General features: G+C 36.3%; 2 protein-coding genes across 2 annotated transcripts; both read right to left on the reverse strand.

Moving 5' to 3' along the window:
* Positions 1-1,556: 1,556 nt before the first annotated feature.
* On the reverse strand, positions 1,557-3,052 carry LOC125478295 (E3 ubiquitin-protein ligase PUB23-like). The gene has a single exon (XM_048586403.1). The coding sequence runs from the start codon at positions 2,996-2,998 to the stop codon at positions 1,706-1,708; it is 1,293 nt and encodes a 430-aa protein (XP_048442360.1). The 5' UTR covers positions 2,999-3,052; the 3' UTR covers positions 1,557-1,705.
* Positions 3,053-13,496: 10,444 nt separating this feature from the next.
* Positions 13,497-22,417, reverse strand: LOC103939254 (ent-kaurenoic acid oxidase 1). Its single transcript, XM_048585976.1, has 9 exons — positions 21,961-22,417; positions 19,411-19,888; positions 19,051-19,317; positions 18,641-18,730; positions 18,484-18,562; positions 18,253-18,359; positions 18,037-18,158; positions 17,791-17,936; positions 13,497-17,673 (listed from the first exon to the last, which is right to left on the reverse strand). The coding sequence occupies exons 1-8, from the start codon at positions 22,221-22,223 to the stop codon at positions 17,831-17,833; spliced, it is 1,512 nt and encodes a 503-aa protein (XP_048441933.1). The 5' UTR covers positions 22,224-22,417; the 3' UTR covers positions 13,497-17,673; positions 17,791-17,830.
* Positions 22,418-26,802: the final 4,385 nt, after the last annotated feature.

The raw sequence follows: 26,802 nt of genomic DNA on the forward strand, positions 1-26,802 counted from the left end.
CCATAAATAAAAACAAGGTTTGTTGTGGGTCTAAACTATTTTTATTTACACGAAAATAGCATGATTCCAACCATCAACTTTGAAGCTCAATTGGGATCATATCCCATAACTCAAACGATCACCTCACTCCATCCCAACTCGTTCGATGGTTCGGACATTATTTTTATCAAGATGCGTCTGCCAAGCAGACGATCAGACCTGGGAATATGTTGCATCCTTAAATGACAATGTACACGTCATTTGACATGCTAACGTCACCACCCTGCAATCATGCAAATTGCCACAAGACACTGAAGAAAAAAAATATTGATTATGCTATGTTTATTTTAGCAACATCATACATACATTTAACAATTAAATGGTAGAAGCAAACTTATATGCACTCAAAACAAAACTTTACCCATGAAATTTAAAGCCTACTAATGTGGTGAACCAAAGACTCAATTGAAATTCACAAAGAGAGTCGAGAGTTATTATACCTTTGTAGTTCATCTTTGCATACGTAAAGGATAATTATCTAAAGTGAGGGCCTTCATTCCTCTATTTGAGTTGGACTCCATAGCCTTCATCTTCATCATTTTGGCTCATTGGATTCTCAAAAGCCACTAAAGAAGGAGGCCTCTACATTTCGACACTAAAAATGATTGAGGAAGAAGATGAGTGACATGGGAGGAAAAAAAATGCAAGCAATCCTCTTCCATGTGGCCGACCTCCTTAGAAGAAAAAAAAAAAAAAAGATATTTTCTCTCTTTTGCCTCAAAGAAACCCCTAATGAAAGGTGGAGATATAATCCTCCTTATGCATGGCTTTCAACATAAGTGAAAATATCTCCCTTCTCACAACTATGCCTAAAGCCTTTGGGCTTTTGGACCTTTTGAGTTTTAGTTACTAAGTTTTCATACAACTTAAGTTAATGGCTTTGACTATTCGAAACCCATTAGGTCTTGAGGCCTAACACTAACTCGAGATCTAAAACAAACTTATTAGTTTGATTAATTAACAAATTAATTAATTCTAGCTATAAACAATTAAACCATTTATTGTCCTTACTCAACTCCGTTGTATTCTTCAATATGATTTTCTCTATATCAATACTCTTAATCATATTGTTTGGTTGATAGTTATTCATGTCTACTATTTGATCTAATCCTCTTGTCAATGTACTTCTCAAATCTCATTCATGTGTTGTGGCCAGAGACTCTTAATTATATCATAGAGTATTCTCCTTGAAGCGTTTGAAGGTTAGAGATCCCTTATTGTACACTCACATGCCTCCATGATTTGCTCAACCACAATTTGTTTTTAAACTCAATACGTATAAACATAAGACTCATATTCTATGTGAGTTGAACTAAAACTTACTCTGAAAAAAAAAAAAAAAACAAAAACTTACTCCAGTTAAGTAGAAACAATTAGCAGGAGAGAGATTGCAGCCAAAAGAAAGGTAAAAGGAAATTTAGAAAGCATATCTAGGGATAGATGCAGTTCCATCGATGAAAAGGATATATATCCTGAGCAACACAAAATAAAATAGTACTATACCACCATTGAACCAATATCCGAATCATATATATAAAATTCTAAATCATTAATTAGACTTTCACAATACTTGTACCAGTTCAATTTTTTTCATGAGAAAATTAACTGTATTTTGCTGTGTGTTTTGAAAAATTAATACAAAACTTGAAAGAAGATAAAACCCTAATTAGCGAGGATCATTTACAAATCCCAAATAGTCCTTCAAATTACAAGGGAAACATGGATATTGTTTCCATGAATTTCCATGCATCTTGAAGATCTTCACCACCTTATCCTTTGTAGAAGATCTGCCATCCATGTGCAACAATGCCACAAGCTTCTTCACAGGTCCACAAATCAACATTTCTTCCAATACCCTCTCGGTCGGATGAAAATTACAAATCAACCATATGATCTTCACCCCAATCTTGGTGGCAGCATTGGAAACATGCAACATTTTTTTGGAAATGGAAACAATGCCCAGACCATGTTCCACCAAGGCCTGCCTTCCCTCAGCACGTTCACATAACAACTTTATCACTTGTAACATTTTCTCACATTTGGATCTGTTGGAGTCTGGCAGTAGCTCTATGAGGACACAAACTGCACCCGCTTCAATTGCCCTCAGCCTGTTTTTCTTTGATGCTGTCAATATTTCTATCAAGACTTCCAAGGCACATGAACTTGCTTTGCTACATATTTCATCCGAAACAAGCTCCAACAAGGATTTAAAAAAATCTATACCTTGATCTTGTACCACGAAGCTCCAATCATACTGGGTTTTCGCCATCTTCTTGAATATGGTAATGGTATGGAGCCGTGCCTCAGCGCTTCCTCGCTGAAGCATGATGGCCATTGATCTGGTTGATTCTTGCTTCGATAACAATTTAAATGTTTTCCCTTCTTCCAATATGGGAAGTTGGTGAAGAATACAAAGAGCCTCCTCACAAGCTCTAAACGTAGTGAAATCCGAGCTCTCCAAGAGAATTTGATCAAGAATTTGGACAAGAACTTCGACCCCGTTTGATCGAATAAAATCATTTTTCGTCTCGTCATCTATCTCGATGATGGAACGGAGTTTCTTAATCGAATTTACCTTGAATGGGGATGACACGATTGTGTTGAGATGCGCTTGAATTTCGTCATGTTTATTTGAAGGCCTTGGTGTAGATGATGTTGAGCAAATAGCTTTTTTAGCATCCTCTTTGGTTTGCCATGCAACAATGAGCCTCTTGAGGGTGTGGTTTGGAATCATGTCGAAATTCTCAACGCTTTGCATTGTGGCAGGACAAGTTTTCTTCTTGTAGGAGAAGAACCATTTCTCAATGTTGTTACGCTCGTAGGTGACACCAGTGGAGATGGTGACGGGATCTTTCATGAGCTCCATAGAAATGGGACATCTGAAATGGTACGGAGGAAAGTCGTCCATGGCTGAATGATCTGCAGGTGTTTTTCTCTCTGATATCTCAAGATCCTCCATTGTAAAATCAAAGAGAAGTTGAGGAGGTTATGACTGATGAGGTTATTAACAATAGTGAGATCTCCTCTCACACACACGCAAATATGTATATATATATATAGTGAGGGGAGGAAGGTGTGGAAGTCCAAAAAAAGGGAAAAACTCAAAGTCAACATATGGATATGCATTTGGTAGCTATCCCTAGCTGTAGCATTAAATCTACAAGTCAGCACAGGAAAGTTTCTTTGTTTTGAATTTATTTTAAAAATTTTTAATTTTAAATTTAATTCTAATTAAGTACCATAAGTCTACCATAGTTGTGGTGATATTCCTATCTGACCCATTTCTTTTTGTTATTTTGCTTTCTTATCCAAAAATCTAATAATTTTATGAGATATATCCACCGCTGAAATAAACGTTTCTGCTTGGTAACACATGGCAAGTAGCTTGACCGCAAAAATAAAAAGATGGTAAGAACACCATGGCAAATTGACGAGGAGTTACTTTGTTCATGCATGTGTTTGGTTGACCATGTTTAAGATTAACTTCCCTTTCAGAAAATTCAAATTAAAAGAAACGGCGCGATTAATTAAAAAGGAAAAAAGCATGCCAGTGATAATTTTGCTGGTTCACAAATATGGCATTAACATAATATTTGAGTACATTTATTTGCAGGTTAGATGTATATACAATGAGGAGCCAATTAATTTACAGCAAAATCAAATTTTTGGAAAAATCAAATATATATAATATGACATCGGCTCATTCCTGGTAGTAACATGAATGAAAAATAATTATATCTTTAATTCCAGATTTGTTTGTGACAGCATTGTAATATGACTGATCAGGGAATAGGTCTCATTTTATCCAATGAATATGGATTTTGTTGAGAACGAATTTCACATCAGGAAATTAAAGCCTTATTTAAAACACTTACCACATAATGTATTATTTTACGTATTACAATAGAAGTGAACGACAATGGTGTATTCAGAATTTCTAATAAGAGGGTCAATCTAACTTGAGGCAAAGAATGAAATGACATACACCTTTAAGCCCAAGTGTCTTGAGTCTCTTTATCCTTAAGCACATATGAGATTAGGTTATGTTTAATTGAGTGACCTTTGTAGACCTTTAATTAGCTCCGCATGTGGTGAACGACATGATTGATATGTTTTACTTCTAGAGTATATTCATAAAATACAACAAACGTATGTGATAATTTAAGTGAAATTGTTATACCACATGACAATGTATCGAGTATACCGAAAAATATTTCATAATGCACCAAAAAATCTCTCATAGTGCAGGCTAAACCTTGATGATTTGAATTCACAGCTCATCTGGAGATCAGGGATCCTTTTTCTAATAACAGGGCATAGGGAAGATTTTATAAGTTTTGGTGTGGGAAAACAAAATGAACATAAATATCCGCCCGTTTTGGGAGTTGACTTTGAAAAGTTGGGCACTATTGCAATAGATATATAACCACTTACATCTACATCATACGTTGCGCGCACAAGATATATATATGCATGGTTTGAATCTGCAGTTTTCTCTTTTCTTTTTTTTTTCTTTTTTAAAATTTATAACTGATCATATTAAAAGATGGAGAGTTTTCAACTATATCTATGAATTTTCTACATGTTTCAAATCAATCTCACAAAACACACGGCGAATACTGCGAGGCTAACATGTTCTCAATTAAGTGTGTACTTTTTATAATATTAGGAATATGACGGAACGAAAGACCAAGATGTTTTTATGTTCAATAACTTGTAGCTACCAACGGTTGAGCTGCCTTTTGTTGACAATGATATATACCATCTAACTCTCCAGGTGAAAATCTGATCAAATTCAATAAAAAAATAAAAAAATTGGAGTTGGATCAACAAATTTTTATTTCTAAAGTTTATTATTATTAAGGGAGTTGGATCAGCAATGTTTGACAGAATTATAGAAAAATAGAGCTGATGATCACGCTAGTTTAACAAAAAAAAAAAAATCGTTGGTTTTGTTTAAATAATAGAAAATTGGAGCTGATTGCTAGTTGACAAAAAAAATCATTGGTTTTGTTTAATCGGGTCCAATAGTACGTGGTATCCAAAGGAGAGCTACACAAGTTGACAATCTTTTTATCCTTAATTTTATTACGAGCGACATTTTATATTAATTTATACCAAGAGTAGAGGGAAGTATTTAAACTTGAAATGCAATGATTGAAGAAGAAAATCTTAATTTTCAGGACAATCGGCAGGTATTGATAAATTTGAGTATAAAATGCCTTAGTTCTTTCTAATAAAAAAAACAAGAAAACTGATTTAGTTTCTTCAAATGTCTACATTTAAACTATAGGGAAGTTCGAACACTATTTTACTAAGGGTAATGCTAGAGAGCTTGAATTCTTAAACTAAATTTTGTGCATAAAATAGTTCGCCAATCATATGTGCAGTATAGTTGTACTATATACTGCAGTCTGTATAACCAATCACTATTAAGCGGGGCGATTTTGTTTGGTATGAACTAAAACTAGAGGGGAAAATTTAAACCATATCACTTATTGGGAAGTCTAGGCCCGAGCTTATCCTTTTTTTGGGCATTTTATTAAGTTTTAGCCTAATTACAGTTCAAAACCATATGACTTGATGTTTAACGTATCATTTGCAATTCAGACATTGCGTCTACATACTTTTCAAGTCTAACAGATACGTGAAATGAAACGAGATATATTTACACTGTGGTGTTGACAGAATTCATGAAGTAATTCTGAAAGTTTGACAAATTAAACTAGATATTATAATATTATGAAACCAAAACCAGGATTTACGTTTGGAAGTTGACAAAACTCTAGAAATTACATTTAACCATAACCATTTACCCGTTTTTTAACCCATTTATCCTTTTTTACCCGTTTACCCTTTTTTTTACCCATCTTACATGTTTTTTTTTTTAACAACTTGAAAATTACAAAAGAAAAATTTGTCATAATTTTCGTTATAACCGTTGTATGTGCTTACCAGTATATTGTTATAATGGGTATCAATTTAAAGCATACAAAACCTAGCTAGTTCTGGAATCACAAATGCTCGGCTTTCTCCATCCTCTCATGCTATTTCAGATGATGGTATGTATCTGTCCTAAACTCTCTTTCGAACCTTGTCATTAGTCTAGACCAGATTTTGTTTTTAAGTTTTTGTGTTATATGACAATTCTTGTACTGAGGCTTCACCTACACATTTTTCAAAATATATGCGACCCTAAAATTATTCATGTGCATTGGAGAGTGACTGAGTTATTGAGTCAAATATAATGTGTTAGCTTTTACCATCATCTGTTACAAACAAAAAATATAGTAGTCATTATCGTTGCATATGAAGTGTATATATTCCCAAATTAAAAAATTTCACTGAAGTTAAATAAAAAGGTTAGTCTTATAAGATTTTTTATACTACATTTATCATTTTTAATAGAGATAAGACTCACATATGTTGGTAAACCTTATCTCTATTAGACAAGATGTGATTGTGATATGAAAAATGTGGTCGTGTAGCAATTCTCGAAGTTAAAATTTGAAAAAAAAAGGATCCACTTTATATGGCCAAACTCTTAGCATTTTAAGATATCATATAACGTCATAATTAAGATGCTCAAAGTTTTTTTTGTTTTTTTTAATTTTATTTATATCTTTTTGTTTTTTTTTTTTTTTTCATTCATCTTGGGTTTGAAACTCCCTTTTCTTTAAATTATTTTTAGCCGGAAAAATGGTAAGGTGTATGTTGGGCCAAGTGGTGGCAAGGAAGTGTAGGGGAGATCATATGCTTAAATTATATTAATATCCTTGGTAATATAATAAGAATGCTCATCTGACTGTGAGAGATGTGATGGCAAGGCCTAGTCTATATATGCGTCGTGTTAGTCGGTAGTCAAAGCTTATTTTTAATGTTAAACTTTTCTTATATAGCGGCAAGATCCATGTGGAAACAGAATAAGCTAGTAAGTCAGAAGAAGAAGGGAAGAGATAGTAAGATGCCCAATTGTCAATTTCTTGTTTATCTATGTTATTCAATGCTAGCTTTTTTATCAACACCTTCAATCTTTCCATGTTATATTTTTCGGTTTGATTAGAACTATATATTTGCTCAGAAAAATCTCCCAATATAATATGGAATAGTTAACAACAAAAGTGAATCAAGACTCAAGTTTTAAAACTCGTTTAATTCGATTATCAATTTAGATAAAATTGTAATTTCATTAATGAGGCTGATAAAGGATTAGATGAGTCAAATGTTGGAGTATGTGGCCAAGTGGATAAGTGTCCAAAAGACCTTTCGGCTAAACAAACATATAAAAAGAAAAAGAGAAGGTGGACAACACCTTTCCTTGTTTTGGGGAGAAAAAAAGGGAAATTTTTTTTTGTTTTTTGTTCTCTTCAACACCCGTGGGTGTTGGTTTAATAGAAAAGAATTGCCTTTGAAGCTAGAGAGAGATATAGAGCTCATTTCGGTGAAGAAGAAAAAACTAGAGAGAAAAAAGAGCTCATTTTTGCAGAGAGCAAGGGAGAGTTGCAGAGAGCTTAAAACAGAAGAAGAAGTTGCTGCTTCATTTGATTGGTAATCATCAACCAAAGTAATTGTTGTTGTAATAGTTTTGAGCTATATGTATAGAGAAGAAATTATTCTTTATATTTCTTTCTCTATTTGTTTCTTTGGTGTGTGAGAGCTATTGGGTGTATTGGGTTTTTTGGGTTGTGAGATTGTCAACCTTTGTAAACTTCCATTTGGTTGATAGTGGATTATTGGGTGAGCTCCTACTGCTCCGAGGACGTACTCCAGTTACACTGACTGTTGAGGAACCTCGTTAAAATCTTGGTGTCTTTTATATTTTGTTCTTGCATTTTCATTTGATAAATTTCCTGTGGGTTAGCTTGAGTTCGTTCCATAAAGTTTGGTGCTATCCTAGCACAACAATTGGTATCAGAGCACTAGTTGCTCTTGGGTACTGTCTAATTGCCAAAAATGTCAGACGGGCAAGATGAGAATCCTTTTGGAAGCAGCTCCGGATTTGCAAGAACTACGGTGCAAAATGCAAAGTTCGAAGTTGAAAAGTTTGATGGCACAAACAACTTTGGGATGTGGCAATGTGAGGTCAAAGATGTGTTGGCTCAACAAGATCTACTTGCCGCTTTGGGAGAGAAGCCGGAAGCTATGTCGAAGCCGGAATGGGAGAAATTAAATTTGTGGGCTTGCTCTTCAATTCGGTTGTGCCTTGCAAAAACTCAGAAGTATTTTGTGATGCAGGAGACATTGGCAAGTGTGTTGTGGCAAAAATTGGAAGACAAGTATATGACAAAGAGTGCAGAGAACCGGCTACACTTGAAGAAAAAGCTCTACCGCTTCCAATACAAAGAAGGTACAAAAATGATTAGACACCTTGATGCTTTTAATAAGTTGATTGTCGACTTGTTAAATTTAGATCAGGATATTAAGGATGAAGATAAGGCCTTAATATTGTTGAATTCCTTGCCGGACTCTTATGAGCATTTTGTTACCACTATTATGCATGGTAAAGAAACTGTGAAATTTGAAGATGTGTCAAATGCCTTGATGAATTATGAAATGAGGCATAGAGATAAAAATCATGATAGTACCTCGGAAGCTTTATTTGTTAGAGGTAGATCATCGGAGAGAAGATCATCTTCTAGTAGGAAAAAATCACAGTCTCGACCTAGAGGAAACTCTAAAGGTAGAAAACCTATGGAAAGGGATGAATGTGCCTTTTGTCGTAATAAGGGCCATTGGAAGAAAGATTGTCCTAAATTGAAGACCAAAGGTAAAGAAAGTTCTGAAGCTAATGTTGCTGAAGTTGAAACAGATTTTCCTGATTTTGCTTTAACCACTTCCTCATCATTTGATTGTGCTACTAAGTGGGTGTTGGATACGGGTTGTACTCATCATATGACTCCTCACAAGGATTGGTTTTCAAGCTTGAAAGAGTTTGATGGCGGTGTTGTGTTCATGGGAGATGACAATCCTTGCACAACAAAAGGGATTGGTACAGTTCGTTTGAAGTTGCATGATGGCATGGTTAAAGAGTTGACAGGTGTTCGGTATGTACCGAATTTGAAGAAAAATCTTATTTCTTTGGGAACTTTGGAAGCCAAGGGCTTCAGGTTTCATTCAGATGGGCAGACATTGAAGGTGACTTATGGTGCACTTGTTGTGATGAAAGCTCCTCGATGTGGCCATTTGTATTTATTGCAAGGAAGCACTGTGACTGGTGAAGCATCTGTAGTCTCAGAAAATATGGGCACATCCGATTCTGATACTACTAGATTGTGGCATATGAGATTAGGCCATGCCGGTGAAAAAGCTCTACAAGGGCTTGTGAAACAAGGTCTTCTAAAAGGTGTCACGACTTGTAAGCTTGATTTCTGTGAGCATTGTGTCTTGGGGAAGCAAACTAGAGTGAAGTTTGGTACTGCTGTACATCAGACGAAGGGTATTCTTGATTATGTGCATTCGGATGTTTGGGGTCCTATAAAGACTCCCTCTTTGAGTGGTAGACATTGGTTCGTGACCTTTGTTGATGATTATTCAAGAAGGTCTTGGGTCTACACTATGAAGCACAAGAGCGAGGTGTTGAGCATTTTCTTGGGTTGGAAGAAAATGGTTGAGAACCAGACTGGGAGAAAGATTAAGATTTTGAGATCGGATAATGGTGGTGAATACACATCCGACCCTTTCTTTAAAGTTTGCAAAGAGGAAGAAGGGATTGTGAGACATTTTAGTGTCCGGGGAACTCCACAACAAAATGGAGTTGCAGAAAGATTGAATCGAACCTTGCTTGAGAAGGTTAGATGCATGTTGTCTCAGTCGGGTTTGAGCAAGTCGTTTTGGGCAGAGGCAGTTACTTATGCATGTCACATCATCAACCGATTACCATCAGCTGCTGTTCAGGGTAAGACGCCAATAGAGGTATGGACTGGAAAACCTTCTACTGATTATGATTATATTCGTATTTTTGGTTCACCTGCTTATTTTCATGTAACTGAAAATAAACTTGATCCTAGAGCCAAAAAGGCTATCTTTCTTGGTTTTAGTAGTGGTGTCAAAGGTTATAGGTTATGGTGCCCGGAGATGAAGAAACTTGAAATCAGCAGAGATGTGACATTTGATGAAGAAAATATGTTCAGAGACTCTGAAAAGAATGTGAAAGATGTCCAACAGGTGGAGCTTGAGAAAGTTACCTCTAGTACTTCAAATCCTATTTCCGCTGATGTCGAAGCCACTACAAGTGAAGAAGTGGGAGACCATGAGGATGTTGAAGAAGTTGAACTTGAAGATTCTATTCAAGTTGAAGAGCAAGTTTCACCTCAAGAGTCTATTGCCAAGAACAGAGGAAAAAGACAAATTACCAAGCCAGCTCGGTATAGTGACTATGTTGCTTTTGCTCTTCCTATTATCACTGATGAGATTCCATCCAATTTTGAGGAAGCCATTGAGAGTGAGGAAAAGGAGAAGTGGTGCAATGCCATGGGTGATGAGATGAATTCTCTCTTGAAGAACAAGACTTGGGAGTTAGCTAAATTGCCTAAGGGTAAGAAAGCTATTGGTTGTAAATGGGTGTATGCCAAGAAGGAAAATGCTGATGAGAAAAGCAATGTAAGATTCAAAGCAAGATTAGTTGCTAAAGGGTATGCACAAAAGGAAGGCATTGACTACAATGAAATTTTTTCTCCAGTTGTGAAGCACTCCTCAATTCGCATTATGTTAGCTCTTGTTGCACAATATGATCTTGAGCTTGTGCAACTCGATGTGAAGACGGCTTTCCTACATGGTGATTTGAATGAAGAGATTTATATGTGTCAACCGGATGGGTATAAAGTGAAAGGGAAAGAGAATTTGTTTTGCAAGGTGAAGAAATCACTTTATGGCTTGAAGCAATCTCCAAGACAATGGTATTTGAGGTTTGATAAATTTATGAGAGGCCAAAATTATTCTAGAAGTCAATATGATCATTGTGTGTACTTCAAGAAGTTGCAAGATGGGTCTTTCATTTATTTGTTGATATATGTTGATGATATGTTGATTGCCTCAAAGAATGTCGAAGAGATTGAGAAATTGAAGAATCAAATGAAGAATGAGTTCGAGATGAAGGATCTTGGTGAAGCAAAGAAGATCTTTGGCATGGAGATCACTAGAGACAGAGAGAAGGGTTTGGTTTGTTTGAATCAAAGACAATACCTTGAAAAGTTGATTCGGAAGTTTAGAGTTCATGATTCAACTAAACCGGTTAGTACCCATTTGGCTCCTCATTTTAAATTGAGCTCTCTACAATATCCTAAAGCTGATAAGGAGAAGCTGCAAATGAAAAATATACCATATGCAAATTTGGTTGGTAGTTTGATGTATGCAATGGTATGCTCTAGATCAGATATTGCTCATGCAGTTGGCATGGTGAGTCGATATATGCATAATCCTGGTAAAGAGCACTGGCAAGCAGCTAAGTGGATATTGAGGTATCTCCATGGTACTCAAGATGTTGGTTTATGCTTTGAGAGGGATGACTCTGGTATTAGTCATTTTGCTGTTGGTTATGTTGATTCAGATTATGCAGGTGATCTGGATGGAAGGAAGTCTACTACAGGCTATGTGTTTACTATGGCTAAAGGACCAGTTTGTTGGAGGTCCATTTTGCAGTCGTCTGTTGCCTTGTCTACTACAGAGGCTGAATATATGGCAGTTGCTGAAGCTATAAAGGAGGCCATTTGGATACATGGACTGATTAGAGATTTGGGGGTTGATCAGAAGCAGGTGGAGGTGCATTGTGATAGTCAGAGTGCCATTTATTTGGCTAAGTATCAGGTTCATCATGCGAGGACCAAGCACATAGATGTGCGTTATCACTTTGTTCGTGAAGTAGTTGGTGAAGGGGAGATCATTCTCCAGAAGATTCCAACTAAAGACAACCCCGCTGATATGTTGACTAAGGTTGTTGGTGTAGCCAAGTTTATTCATTGCTTGAACTTGGCTCACATTTTGCCTATATAAAGAAGGCGTTGAGCAGTAGGAGTTTTGAAGCATTTTTGCTTATCATGGCGTCTTTCGGAACTTGGCCAAGGTGGAGATTGTTAGAGTATGTGGCCAAGTGGACAAGTGTCCAAAAGACCTTTCGGCTAAACAAACATATAAAAAGAAAAAGAGAAGGTGGACAACACCTTTCCTTGTTTTGGGGAGAAAAAAAGGGAAAAGGTTTTTTGTTTTTTGTTCTCTTCAACACCCGTGGGTGTTGGTTTAATAGAAAAGAATTGCCTTTGAAGCTAGAGAGAGATATAGAGCTCATTTCGGTGAAGAAGAAAAAACTAGAGAGAAAAAAGAGCTCCTTTTTGCAGAGAGCAAGGGAGAGTTGCAGAGAGCCTAAAACAGAAGAAGAAGTTGTTGCTTCATTTGATTGGTAATCATCAACCAAAGTAATTGTTGTTGTAATAGCTTTGAGCTATATGTATAGAGAAGAAATTATTCTTTATATTTCTTTCTCTATTTGTTTCTTTGGTGTGTGAGAGCTATTGGGTGTATTGGGTTTTTTGGGTTGTGAGATTGTCAACACTTTGTAAACTCCCATTTGGTTGATAGTGGATTATTGGGTGAGCTCCTACTGCTCCGAGGACGTACTCCAGTTACACTGACTGTTGAGGAACCTCGTTAAAATCTTGGTGTCTTTTATATTTTGTTCTTGCATTTTCATTTGATAAATTTCCTGTGGGTTAGCTTGAGTTGATTCCATAAAGTTTGGTGCTATCCTAGCACAACATCAAATTACTCATAAAACTTAGTCATCGACTATAAAAGTAACCTTACTCTCTACACGCACAAAGTGATCAAAAAGAACCATAACTCGTAAGTATAAAAGTAGGCTACTTTCTTCTCGTTGAAAGTGATTAGAAAGGTCTAACTTCTTGAAGAAAGCCACAGCCAAGTGGTATGACCTATAAAGATAAGGATGTGATAAACTTTGTAGATATATTATTAACGCATAAATTTGGCTATACAAAATTTGATAAAGGGCCCTTGTCCCTAGGCCTCTAGCTCCCCGCCCTTGTTCATGGCGGATGACCTAGTGTCGCGGCGTTTCTACACCAGGGAGGGTGGTGGTTCAATTTGAATGACACTAATGGTGGGCAAACGTCACAAGTTAGCAGTTGTTGAGTTACTAACTAAGGTGGTTAATCCATTAATGAACTTGCGGGTGGTTTAACGTTTTCGCCCATCCCCTCTTCTTATAAGACGGTAACCTAAACTTTTTTAAATACCCAATATCCTCCTCACCATCAGATATTCAAATTTTTCATCCATGACACTTTCTGCCACTAACTAAAACCGACAACCGCCAACCAATTATATTTCCAACCAATTCGTGCAAGTGTAATCAATCGACTATGTATAGCACCAACTCATCTAAGTGCGGACAACTATTAAGTTTTTACCCTCTTAAGTTGGTCATGTATCGTCCACCTACCAAAATGGACGAACTGGAAATATCATTACCAGGGCCGAAGCCAAGAAGAGTACAGAAAGCCAACTCCGGGATAACAAACATCAGGCTAAAAACACTAAGGGAACAAAAGGAAACCGAGAGAAATACCCCCATGTCAACCTTTACAGCCTCCCTAAACAAAAAGTAGTTTGGAGGCATGGAAGCCCGTCCTGTTCAAGATTCTTACAAATGAAGATAAGGGTCTTTCAAACCAGAGCAAGTCGCTCATCTCCGCTTCATAATGCGACACTATGAAATCCGCCGCTTCATTTGCTGATCTTGAGACCCAAGATCAGTTGCACGCGAGAAAGGAGTTGTCCACCTGCCGAATCTTACAGAGGTTAGGAAACACCTCCCAGCCTCCATTATCTATGCAACCATTGAACCACGAGATCACCGCCTTAGAGTCGGACTCTAAGATAATTCTCGAGTACCCCATTTGTTGAGCCAGAGTGCAGCCCTCCAAGGCACCCAAAGCCTCTGCCACCAGGATGTATGGAGCCCTTATTTCCTTCCTCCTTACCGCCAAGCAGTTGGAGTTCGAGTCCCGTACCACATATGACAAGTGCTACCACCCGCCTTCCAACTAGCATCCACATTAATCTTTACCGTATCATTGGGAGGAGGGGACCAAGGGGGATTAAACCGAGTCCTTGGTTGCTCCCTGTCACTCAAAACAGGATTCCTAGCCCTCGCATTCTGAAGTGACGCAGAAGCACATGAGATGGAATGGAAAAGAAATTAAAAATAAATAAAAAAATAAAAAAAAATAAAAATAAAAATAAAAAGCCAAATATGGACGAAATTTGGTGTTCGAGAAAATTTCTGAAAATATGACGATGAAGATGAAAAGTTGCTTCAAGGCAAGTATAAATGTGCTATCTATCAGACTTTATTAGCGTCCACATCAAGTTTACAAAGGTGTTATTGAATAATAAGCCCTATGGATACAATGAAGCATAGCTTTATGCTTATTATTTGTCAAAATTTTGCACTCTCATAAGACAAACCCCAAACACACAAGAGTTAACAAGGAATACTCAAGTAAAAAACCAAGGAAATTTGCGAAACCTACAGAAAAATTGCTCCTAGTGTTTTGGTTTTTCATTGAAAAAGGTGGAGTAGGCTTTGTGTATAGCCTTGAGTATTTGTAGGAATATCAATCATACTTTCTTCCAAAATTTCGCCCTCTATTTAAGGAGGTTTAAGTATCCGATTCTAAAATGGAACAACCATTCAAAGCCTGATATCTCTTGGTTTGCACTCTTTGATCAAGAAGCACCACTTCAAGCAAGACATGTCTGCTCATTTGATTTCGTTCTCAAACTTAGAGAACATTGATTTGAGTAACTTTGGTACTATATATGGAGCTTCCCAGCTTTAAACGTATTCACAGAACTCCACCTCCGAAGAGGTGTGAGAATTTGAATTCTGCAAGGTAGACCGACTGGTCTGGTCCTAGCAGCAAGCTATGTGCTTTAAAGCCCAATCAGCCGGTCACCTAATATGGCTGACAGGTCGTCTGTGACAGCTTCCCTAAACATGAGGTTCTGCCTTTATCCTCAGATCCTTTCAAATCCTCTTTTATTTTGAAAAACATTTAGCATTTGGGATGCAGTATTTTTTAGGATAACACTGGATTTCATTCAATAATCAAACGTAAACAAGTACATAAACGGGGCATATGTGGTGGGACGGGGTCTCAGAAAAAACTTACTAGCGGAACACCACATGAACAAAAAAACACGCGCAATAAAACAAACCAACCCAACTCAAACGAGTACATCAGCTCCTCCTCACCCGAGACCTAAACAATGATAAACACGACCCTTTATGACTCCTTGTAGGGAGGTCTTCTTGAACACAACTCTGCATCAGTGGCGGTCCATTCTCAAGCCAAAAACACAACCTCTCTTGACGTAAACTATAACATGTTATCTGATGTGTGTTCCAGAGACATTGAGCTAAAACTTGAGTTTGTGAGGCAAGGAGACGGCGCACTTCATCCACAAGAACCCCTTCCGCTGTAAAACATTCTTCGTCATTACTGATCAGTTGAACAACCTGCAGAGAATCGGATTCAATCACAAGAGGAACTTACCCAGCATCCACCGCAAAAGAGATCCCCAGTTCCAGAGCATACAATTCCATAGCAAGGATCAACACTATGTTTGGAGCTTTCATCGCCACAGCCCCTACTAGCCATCCTCGATCATCCCTGACAATGCCTCCCGCACCTCTAGTTCCATTAATAACATTGATAGCTCCGTCCACATTGAGCTTGAGAATACCTACACTAGGAGGCCTCCAGCGGACCTCACTAGCACACAAAGGAAGGAGTACTCCTATGATGGGAGTTCAGAACTTGTTTATACGCCTCATCATAGCACACAAAGAACCCACGACACCTTGGCTCCATGAAGAACCTTATTCCTTTCGTGCCATAACTGCCACAGTGTAGTCACGAAAAGAGGATGTTGCTCCATTGGAATTAAATCCCAGACCATCTCTAGCCATCCAGAGATTTCTTGAGAGCTACTTGCGCCAGTTTTCTACAATTAAAGCCCTAAAACTCACGAAGACAGAGTTTAAACATAGAAACTTTCATCCTAAGAAAGAAAAAGAGGCTACCGCATGTGAGTCAGGGATTTCATCAAACACTTGCAGTGTGTGACAAATACTTTGAGTTAGTATTTGATATTTACCATTGCGTCTCTGAATTTGAGGACGATCAAACAATGGGATCCGTTTGGCAATGGCGCGAGAAGCAGCCGCCATGTGAGGGTTGGACCATCCCTTTCCTGAGCTTGTGGTGTTTGTAATAGCCTTGCCCATTTATCTTGCCAAAGTAGCCGTTGTCATTTCGCTTCGAATTTGAAATACCGTTACTTTAGTTTTTCCTTCCCGGAACTTTATCTCATGTATACTATCAAGTTTTAGACGTGCACAGGTGATGAGGGAATATTATATTATATTTTTTTACTCTATTCTTAGTATTAATTCATTGGTCATTTTGTGAGAATTTTGATACTCTTAAATTATATTTCTAATATAGGATATGCGACTTTCTCTTGAGCATAAAGTAATCAAACGCATGAATTTTGGAGTGATTCCAATCAGATGATGTTTGTGAGTCTTCCAAGGTGATTGTGTCAAGATTTCAGATTTTTCTACTAAACCGTTTGACCGTGGCGAAGAAAAGAAGGTCCAGCGCGTAGCTTTCTCAAATTAACGTTTTTGGATGTTTTAGGTATTTTGAAGGTAAATGTGGCATATTTTGAGGAAGATGGATTTGTTGGGAACGTCCTAAACTTTCAAAAGAGACCTTCTGGTCCAAATCAGAATTGATTTGGCGGTCAAAAATGTGTTTTCCTGAGAAGTCTGAATTTAACTTTAAATAGAAACCTTTTATTTGCTAGTTTATTATTTTATTATATTTTCTAGTTTTATTCTAAAACCTTTTGTAATATAAATAAGGATTTTGGCCATTAGGTTAAAGGAGGGATCAATTTCGAGAATTTGTTGGGCTTTGAAATTTGAACTATTGTTTCAAGATATTTTTTATCCATGTTCTTAATAATATTCTATTTTATAATTATTCGTAACTATTTTTTTTTCTCCTTAAAACTCAAATATGGTCATTTTATAGCTTGAAACTCAATATTCTCTTAACTTTGACTAAATTCTTTTTATTCCGTCAAAATAGTATCAAATGTAGTGATGTACATAGTAATTTTGTTCTAGTTGGCATCGTTGGACCATTAAGGACATAATGCCTCAAAACGTGTAGCTCTCATTCGTTTGGTGACCTTATGATGCTCATGAGCAGTGCATTTCTAATTAGTTTAACCGAAATCTTTTAATCTCTCGTCCAAATTTATCATAAATGGAGAAAACCACAAAAGACAGCCCAAGAAAGAAAAAAAAAAAAAGAGTCGAGTCCTTGGTGCATTGTCCAGCAGTTTTATTAAGAGAAGACAACAAGGTTACAGATTAAACAAGCCTGTAAATGCACAAATACCAGCTCTTATTGGTTTTGCATGCTAGGCCTTCTTTCCCGCTGAAACATAACCTCTAAATTAACTAAACATAGCTAGCTGCTGATCCGGGGAAACTCCCCGGCCGCCTCACTTCTGTGTATATTTGCTGGCGTGGCTCCTGGGCTGGTAACAGATGGACAGAAGATTAGGTTCAAAATTTGCTAATTAAAATCATAGAACCTAAGTGAAATATATGAGGCCGTAAAAAGGATTATATTTATAACCTACGAAATGAAATACCTTAATCTGTGTACTCTCTTCTCTTATCCTCTCAGTGCTCTCAGGCCTTTGCAGATCCACATTTCTTGATTTTTGCCATGCAATTGTCTATTGGCCTAGTATGAGGCAAGTACATCAAGGGGCATCCCGCATTAGCGCGTTCCATCCTGCAGCATCAAATCACCGAAACATTAGAAGATTATTAAGATTATAACAACAAAGTTTCCAATTTTAGTCATGGAGAGGAATTTATTAAAGAGTACTCACTTATAATTAAGGAGGAAATGGTGAAGGAAAATAGCAATTTCCAGCTTAGCAAGATCATTTCCGGGGCACAGATGGCTTCCAGCTCCAAAGGGAAGAAAACTTAATGCCTTCGGTGTTAAATTCTGGGCCGGCAGAAAGCAGGAAAACAAGTTAGATGTAAGTATAAATTATTGTTTTTCATAATTATTAGTAAATTACAGGTGTTTAAAAACTTACATCCCATCTGGAAGGGTTGAATTCCATTGGGTTTGGATATAATTCAGAATCATAGTGAATGCTCCTGAACCACACCAATACTTTCCAGCCCTTAGGAATGCTGTAACCTGAAATTGAAGCCATTACGTAAATTTCTGAGGTCTCATAGTTATTCAAAGAAAAATGTGTAACCAATACCATTGAAGATATGTATGCAGAGTAAAATACATAAGAAAGAAAATCTTAACCTACCATTTATTTTGACATCCTTCTTTGCCTCACGAAAGACGGTGAGTGAGAATGTTATCACTCGAAGAGTTTCGTCAATCACCTATGGAGTTTAAAACAGTTAGCTGGAATCACTTGGCAGCTGCTGAATAAAGAGGAAAGTGAAGGTGAAGCCACTTACCTTTGAAAGATAGTCCATTTCCCTATATTCCTTAAGTGTCATACCCTTCTGCGTTGGTGGCCTCCTCTTGAGAATCTCCTCTTGCTCAGCCTAAAGTTGTTCAAACATGATTAGCAAATAATATTTAAAGTTTTTAGGAGTCATCAGACAGAATTCATCAAACGATATCGGTGGATTGATCAAACCAGAATTCATTGAATAACAGCATAAATATCGATCAATATAAAAAATGCGGCCTAATCAAAGTGGATTGATTATGCATGCAAAATGAAGGCTAAAATGCTGCGACTGGTGAATTGTGTCATTGCGCCTGCACAGGTAAATCAGTCCCCTAATATTCAAAAGGAAAAGGAGACAATAAAAGAACTTCATTCAAGATGAACTACCCAAAAATATGTGAATTCAAATACCTTAGCTCTCTGGAAAGCTTCTGGGTTTGCTTGTAGGAAAACGGTAGCCCACATGATGGTATGGCCGGAAGATTCATGGCCTGCATTCAAGTACATTAACAGTACGTCTATAATTTCCTCATCGGTAAGTTTTCTTCCATCATCTTCCTCAACATCCAGCAGAGCGTCCATCATATCTTTCTTCTTTGCATAGTAGTTTCCGGCCTTTCTTTGAGCTCTTCGATCATCCACAATTGATTGAAATATAGCAACAAGACTTTTCCGAGCCTGAAATGCAAAGACCTCAGTTAAATGCCAAAAAAATTACAAACACAACTGTCCAAGTTATGAAACCAAAAATCCAATTTATCAGTTCCTCACCTTAAGTGCTTTATGGTATGCAAATCCTGGAAGATTGATTGCCATGGCTCTAACTCCGTAGTTAAGTACTGTATATTCCCTCTCCAGAGCCTCCATGACTGACTCGCTCTCTGAGCTAAGAAAGATGTACATAATAATCTTGAAGGTAAGCTTTCTGAGTTGAGTTAAGAACTCTATTTGTCCCATTTTGGACCATTTTTCCAAGGACCTTATGACAATCTCTTCAATGTACTTCATGTACACGGAGAGTGCTTCATGACCATTGACTGGAGCTGCTGTTAGCCTTCTTAGACGTTTGTGTTCCTCGTAAGATATACCAATGAATGATTTCTTTCCAATTAGCTCCACAGTAGAAACAGGCCACCCGGGTTTGAATGCATCGTCATCTGTCAAAACTCTTTTACTTGTTTCAGGCGTTGTAACAATGACACTTGGGAACCCAAACATGAAGGCCTTGTAGATTCCAGTTTTCCCAAATCTGTATTGTTCATTGATATGGTAACATAGTTACACTGAAATTAGTCAAATTGGCTAAATATATGGCACACACAAAACGATTGAACTAAGCCGATAATCAACTTCCAAATAATTCAAATGAAAAAAGGGTCAACCAAAGAAGAGTGTATGTGTCTGTTTGCGCGCGCTCGTGTTAGACTCGCTTTTGAGTTGAAGTGACAAATGGTGAGGCGAAAAGAAACTCTTCCATTCACATTGTTCAACATTATGGTACAATGTAACTAATGTTCTTTCATCCATATACTAGTTTGTATTGGGTGCATTAGACGCACTGCATCGCCCTGACAAAACATTAGTGTGACACATTGCTACATGCATGGTACCCAACAAAAGCATGCAGGTTTTGGACCAAAAATATTTTCTGCTTCTTATTCCCATAAACTATAGTGGTGGCCACCTATTGAACTTGTTAGTTCATCTAGTTTCCTAGCACACATGTCCGTTTTTAATTCTAAACTTTTTAATTTTGTTTGTTTTTTATTTTAGAACAGGGAAAAAAACAAAGGAGAATATTAAAAGCAGTTTCTAAAGAGAATCACTTGCAAAAAAGCAGTTCTAGTCGATCAACTCAACAAATTGGGAACATATTCCTAATGTTTGGAAAATTGACTTCCACATCCTCAGTAGGAATGAGTCAAGTTCTCTATTCTCCATTATATCCCACTTTTGCACCTAAATGCATGCCAAGTGCTTTCTTTGGTCAGAAAATGCCAAGTAGTTGAGGACAAGGGAGAAGCATATTGAAATTAAATTAGGCTACTCATTCAAAATATTAACAACTTTACCAAATCCCCTTAATACAAAAATGAAGATATTCTCAACCCATCAAAGACTAAACTCTAAAACCATTTTTTATTTTTCTTTATTTAAGGTAAATTGACTCTTCATCAGACGAGATCAAGCAGACGAGGAAATTAGTGGCCTCATTAAAACCTGACTTGTTAAAACGACTTGAAGAAACTTTGTCAAGAAAAAAGAGTACCACATCTACCAAATATAAAACCTTTTTTTTTTTTTTTTAATGTTTACTGTTAAACCCAAATTTCTTATAAACAAGATTTGGGATATTTTATAGTTTTAATTAGCATCCTACATGGACAATTTGGTTTAACATGACCACCCATTGTACTCTAAAGTCCTCATGTACAGTTAGTGTGTGGGTAGTGTGTGGGACAGAGAAGGAGGAGATAGGCCCCTCTTATCAAAGGCTTAAATAAAAATCCGTCTTGTTAACTTGACACAAGTTCAAATAATTTCTTGGGTAGTTTCAAGTTTGACATATCCTATGTGGACAATTACTTGTAATGCGAAAAACAAGAAAAGGCGTGAACCGTGTCGGAAATGAGGACAATTTACATGGCTCATAACGTTATTGTGACGCTATTTTATGTCATCAAGAGTTTTTCGTAGGACAAAGAGAGTAGTGAGCCTTCCTAAGCATGCTAAAACAAGGGTTTTTGTGCAGAAAACTCAAAATAAGGAGCGGTGAAAATTTGGGAGTATTTACATGAAGTGTGGTGGTGGCAGTCACCCACATTGTGTAAAGACTGTCCTCAACAAGTGTCAAACATGCACACAAAATATCAGTTACACAAATAAATTAGAGGACAAAAGCTTTGGTTACAAATGTGACAGTGAAAGTGACAAAAAAAAAAAAAGAAAAAAAAAAGGCAATTATGTAGCGTTTTTGGTAACGTTTTCTACTCTGTACTTCACAAACGTTACTTGTGGTAAACAAAGACGTACAACGGAAGATTTTCCCATGTTGGGACAAATTGGTAATTCAAACACCCATTTACGGATACATAGAGTGCAAACATGATCGACATTTTGGTAATCATTTATTTTTTGAACACTTCATGATATCGACCAGATATCGACACTGTAAGCATATACTGATATCCGGTACTAAATGTATCATTTTGGCTCAATATCAACCACATAATGCAACTTAGTTTGCTTTTAGCTAAACAAGGAAGAACAATATAACTTTAGCAAAATTAGAGAGAGAGAGAGAGAGAGGTGAAATTTGACCTGGAAACAAACGTATCGAGAAAGGACTCAGGATTGTTAGACTTGAAAGCTCTGAGGAAGGACCACATGTTGCCAATGAAAGGCAAGCCCAAGTCACCAGGTGGGAGAGAGTACTGCCTTTCACCCAGCTTGGTTTCATACAGCAACCGATTCGCATTCTTGATAAGCCACCAGAAGGCCACAAGACCAACAAAGCTCAACAAAAGTACCATCCAAATAGAACCCAGCCCCGTTCCCACACCCACCACGAAACCCATCACCATGATTCTCTTTTGCTTTGTTATAACTTACTACTCACTCACTAAAGAAACTGAGAGGGAGCGAGAGAACGAGAGAGAGAGAGAGAGAGAGAGAGAGAGAGAGAGAGAGAACACTCACTCTGTGAGCACAGAAAGAGAGAGAGAGAGGGAGGGAGAAGAAGCTCGCACTTTGAGTGATATCCCTCACTCTGTTTCTGTGTCTCTATGTTTGCTCCTTTATATATACTCCTAGGCATGGCCCGACAGAGAGAGAGAGAGAGAGTACAAAATGAGGAATGTTATCGTACCATGTTTTTATACCACATTTCTATATCACTTTAGATGACATCTGATGTGGATAGTCACATCATTTGAATTAATTAGATTTTTAAATTTAATTCATTTGATTAATTCAAATTTAGTTCATTTGATTAATTCAAATAATGTGGCTGTTCACATCATATGCAACCTAAAGTAGTATGAAAATATGGTATAAAAACATGATAGGAATAGTATTACACGTAAGAAAATTGTGATTTGTCATAATAAACCAAATAAAGAAAAGAAAAAAACAAACAAACCTGTGTGATAAGACGTACATATATGCCGGCCCTTTACCTATATTTTTTGTTTCGTCGTGTTGTAAATTGGCTTTGATTCTTTTAAACCTGCACCGTTCGTGTATACTTTTATTTTGGCATTTTTCTAATCTAAAAGCCATTTAAAGTAATGTTTAAATTTGGACAATATGTGGAATTTCTGACTAAGATCCTTCTGGGAAAATATAGAAAATTACTAATTTGCAGGCTAAATAAAATTGTAGAAATGATTCTTTCTTATCATTTATCAACCCACATACACGGTTATATACACAAGTAGGCAGCCGTTGGGCTTTAGTTTTGTAACCACAACTCTATAATTAATTACGTAATTACACCACAAGAACAACCAAATTGTAAAATCTCTTAATCACCCTAAATTAGCATTAGCTCCTTTTAAATGTGAGGATTCTTCTCACACAAAAATGAGTACAGATATTACGAAAAATACAATGTATACACATTGTTAAAAGATAATAGATACAATCTACGTAACATCCATATATAGAGTTCACCAAAAAAACAATCCATATATAGCTAAATATTATACCATGTAAAAAGAATTACAATATTTGTTATGAATTTGAAGTGACTAGATACTAAGAATAACATATAATGCTTTTCTATTATATACTAAACCTAAAATTAATAATACCTACTAGGAATCTCATTTAAATCCACATGAAAATATAATAATTACTTGTTTGGACTCGCTTTTGCATTATCACCCGAGTAATTGATATCATTGAATGAATTAAAAATTTTACAAATGACCTACACATCTTAATTATCGTAATAATTATCTTGGAGAAATATATTTTAGTTTGGAGATGAGGATAAAAATGAGTGGGCAGTGGATTGATACCACAAGTTGATTCAACGGTCAGTGATTTTTATAGACTCCATAATACGTAAAAGTTGGATTGATGTGAGAAGACTACATTAAACCATGCAATTGACCTTGATAAGGAGAGGGCGAGTTTCAAACACGGGACACATAGGTGGAAACCTAAAAGCCAATCTGATCAAACTTCGTGATAAGTCATTTGGCTTGAATAATTATGAGTTGGAATAAGTCCATAGAAATTATCATTGGAACTTGCATGCACCTAGACAGTTACATGGTGGGATAAACTAATCACTTAAACGTGACATTATCAAAATATGACTTGGTGTTCACGGCATGGACTCTATAACACATCCAAGCGCATTAGTCCTATAAAAACAAGAGGATTTGCAACGTAGAGGGATCTTTAACTCAACGCACAAATTAATGCTCTATCCAAATTCTCTCAACCCTTTTGAGAAATATTATCAGCTTCACTAACTATTAGCACGAATACAATCTGGTTAGACAGATTTGTGTTAACCGTCGACAGACGACGACATCCCGGTTAGACAGCGTTTTCTAGAGGCAACCATCAAAGGTAATAGTTTGGTTAAATAGGATTGAGTTGTAGAATCAGTTCGATTCAGGAGGCCTAACATTTTTTAAACAATAGGTTTACTACGTCCAACTAGTTATCTATCGTAATTCTCTACTGGCGAAGAGTCCTTGATTCTTTCATGAAACGAGGTCACTCCATTACCTTTCTCGGCGAAGTGAGGTGTTACTCAGGTTACATTCAATGTGCAGCACACATGCAGCCGAACCATTATTGGACTTCATAGCAAAAGGCATAACCTTGCTTTCAAGTTTTAGAACCGAAGGTTGAGAGTTCCTTCCTCGGCTAAAAGTGTTTCGTTCAAAATTCAGAAGTGCATTTCATCACATCATCTCTGTGGGACAATGATTTTCCAGGGCTGGAGTAAGGCTTCATTGTATTTTGGTAGCTGCAATCTTTGTAGCAGTGGAAAATGGAATTTCGTTGCTTCCTGAAAAATTTCAGTAATGAAAAGTTATCAGAATTATAATTTGAGAACTATTTTTTTTTCATTTAACTACTTAAAACATTTTCACTTCTAGATACTAAAAAGATAAATGAATAACTTATATATATAAAAAAAAAAAAAAAAAAAAAAAAGCTAGTTTCTCCTCTTAATAATCAAATTCTCGATATGGGTTTTGAAAAAAAAAAAAAAAAAAACCATATTTCCTCAAGGGAATCCGTAAAAATCATATTTTATTGACGGTGTAGGCTGTAGCAGAGAGCTTGGTGGAGACGCTGACATTTGGTCGCAAATGGGGAGATGGGCCGATGGGTGGGATGGAAGTGCGGTGGGAGTGAAAGAGGGAGGGGAAGAGAAAAGGGAGATGCCTTTTCTTTAATTTTGTCTTTTTACTTTTTATGAATTAATTCTTTATGTTTATTGCTCATGTGGCATAACTTTAGACCTGGTATTTATGACGTGTTTTTTGTGTTCATGCCATTTTCGTGATTTACCTACGATCTTAACGGATCGTGTCATGTAACACCGGTTAAAGTAAACAGATAAACTGACCTAACCCAAAATAGACCTGTTTATATTATCAGGTAATATGACCCGATCCGTTACCTGTTAAATAATATATATTTTAAATCAATAAATAGTGAAAATGAAAAACATAATACTAAATTAGTATATGCATACTGTATTGTTAGATAAATATTACTTGAAAACATAAAAAATAAAAGAATGAAAAAACATTTGTCTTTCAAGTATTGCATACCCTAAAAAAAGAGTCTAATGAAAAAATATTAGTACATTACTATAAAATACCAAATGTTCAAGGATATGCAAAATAAAGGGAGTTGCGTTTCATAAGATTTGGAGGGTTTTAAAATCTAAACGATCATGTAACCATCGTTTAAGCGTAGAGGAAGCAATCACGAGCGTTTGTATGTGATTTCACATGTTTGAGACTTGTACATTAATGATTAAGAATTTTATTTATTTTGAACTCCTTTAAAGTTAATATTCCTGAGGATTTGTATGGTTTTAAAAATTCAAACGATGATGTATCCATCCTCAAAGCGTAAAGGATACGATCACAAGTGTTTGCATATTTTTTTTTCACATTTTTTCGTACTTGTAAATTAATTATTATAATTTTTTTTAATGTGTTTGGTATTTTTAAATTACTTGATTTTTAATGTGTTTTATAATTTTTTTTAATCTCACTTTTTGCTTATAGTATACTATAAAAGTAAATAAATAAATAAAACAATTTTTTTCAATTTTATAAAAAAATAATACAAGAATACACTTTTAATATACAATACACACACACACACACAATGGCTATTGTATTTTATAGTAGTTGAAAAAATTAAAATCATCAAAATAACTTTTTTCTTAATGTGTCAAAATGAGTTACATGCGTGTCACTCTCATGTAAACATGTTAAGGACCTGTTATTAACGGGTTCTTATCGTGTGGCTTAATAACGACCTGATTAGTTATCACGTCGACCTGAAACCTGTTATTTTCGTGTTGTTTACGTGTCGTATAAGAAATTGCCAGGTCTACATAACTTTGATGTGCCAAAGTCTAGCCACGTCATAAGTTAACTAGGCTAATAACAAAAAGACTAATGGAAGTATGAAAATGTCACAAAATTCAAACATTAGGTATGAAATTGGGATGAAAAAGACCTTGACGTATGAAAGTTTGAAAATTACAATCCTTGAGGGTAATAAACTAAGAATTACCCTTTTATAAAAATATCCATGAAAATGCCTGCTTGAATCTTCTTAGAAGCTCAACTGTTTTTTTGTTAGAAAACTCATATTTCAAGAAAGTGTTATGCTTCCCGAGCACCTATTCATGCATTAAATCTTGTGCTAACTAACCGACTCATATTTCAATAAGACTATCCATGGACTTAGCACTACTAAAATGTTGCATGCCCAAAGCATAATAGTCACCACATGGATTCAAGTCCCAAAAAGGATAATCTATGCACTGTCAATTTTACTGCATCTCATGCCTGAAGCATGATAAATGTATAGGTCCCAATGATTCAACTCCCCAGAAGTGGAGATTAAAAATCCAAACTCTATAACGCTCTAGATGAGGTTATG

Source organism: the organism of the source record quoted next, unplaced genomic scaffold (genome assembly GCF_019419815.1).
Source record: "Pyrus x bretschneideri cultivar Hongxiangsu unplaced genomic scaffold, Pyrus_bretschneideri_v1 Contig24, whole genome shotgun sequence".
Lineage (NCBI taxonomy): Eukaryota > Viridiplantae > Streptophyta > Magnoliopsida > Rosales > Rosaceae > Pyrus > Pyrus x bretschneideri.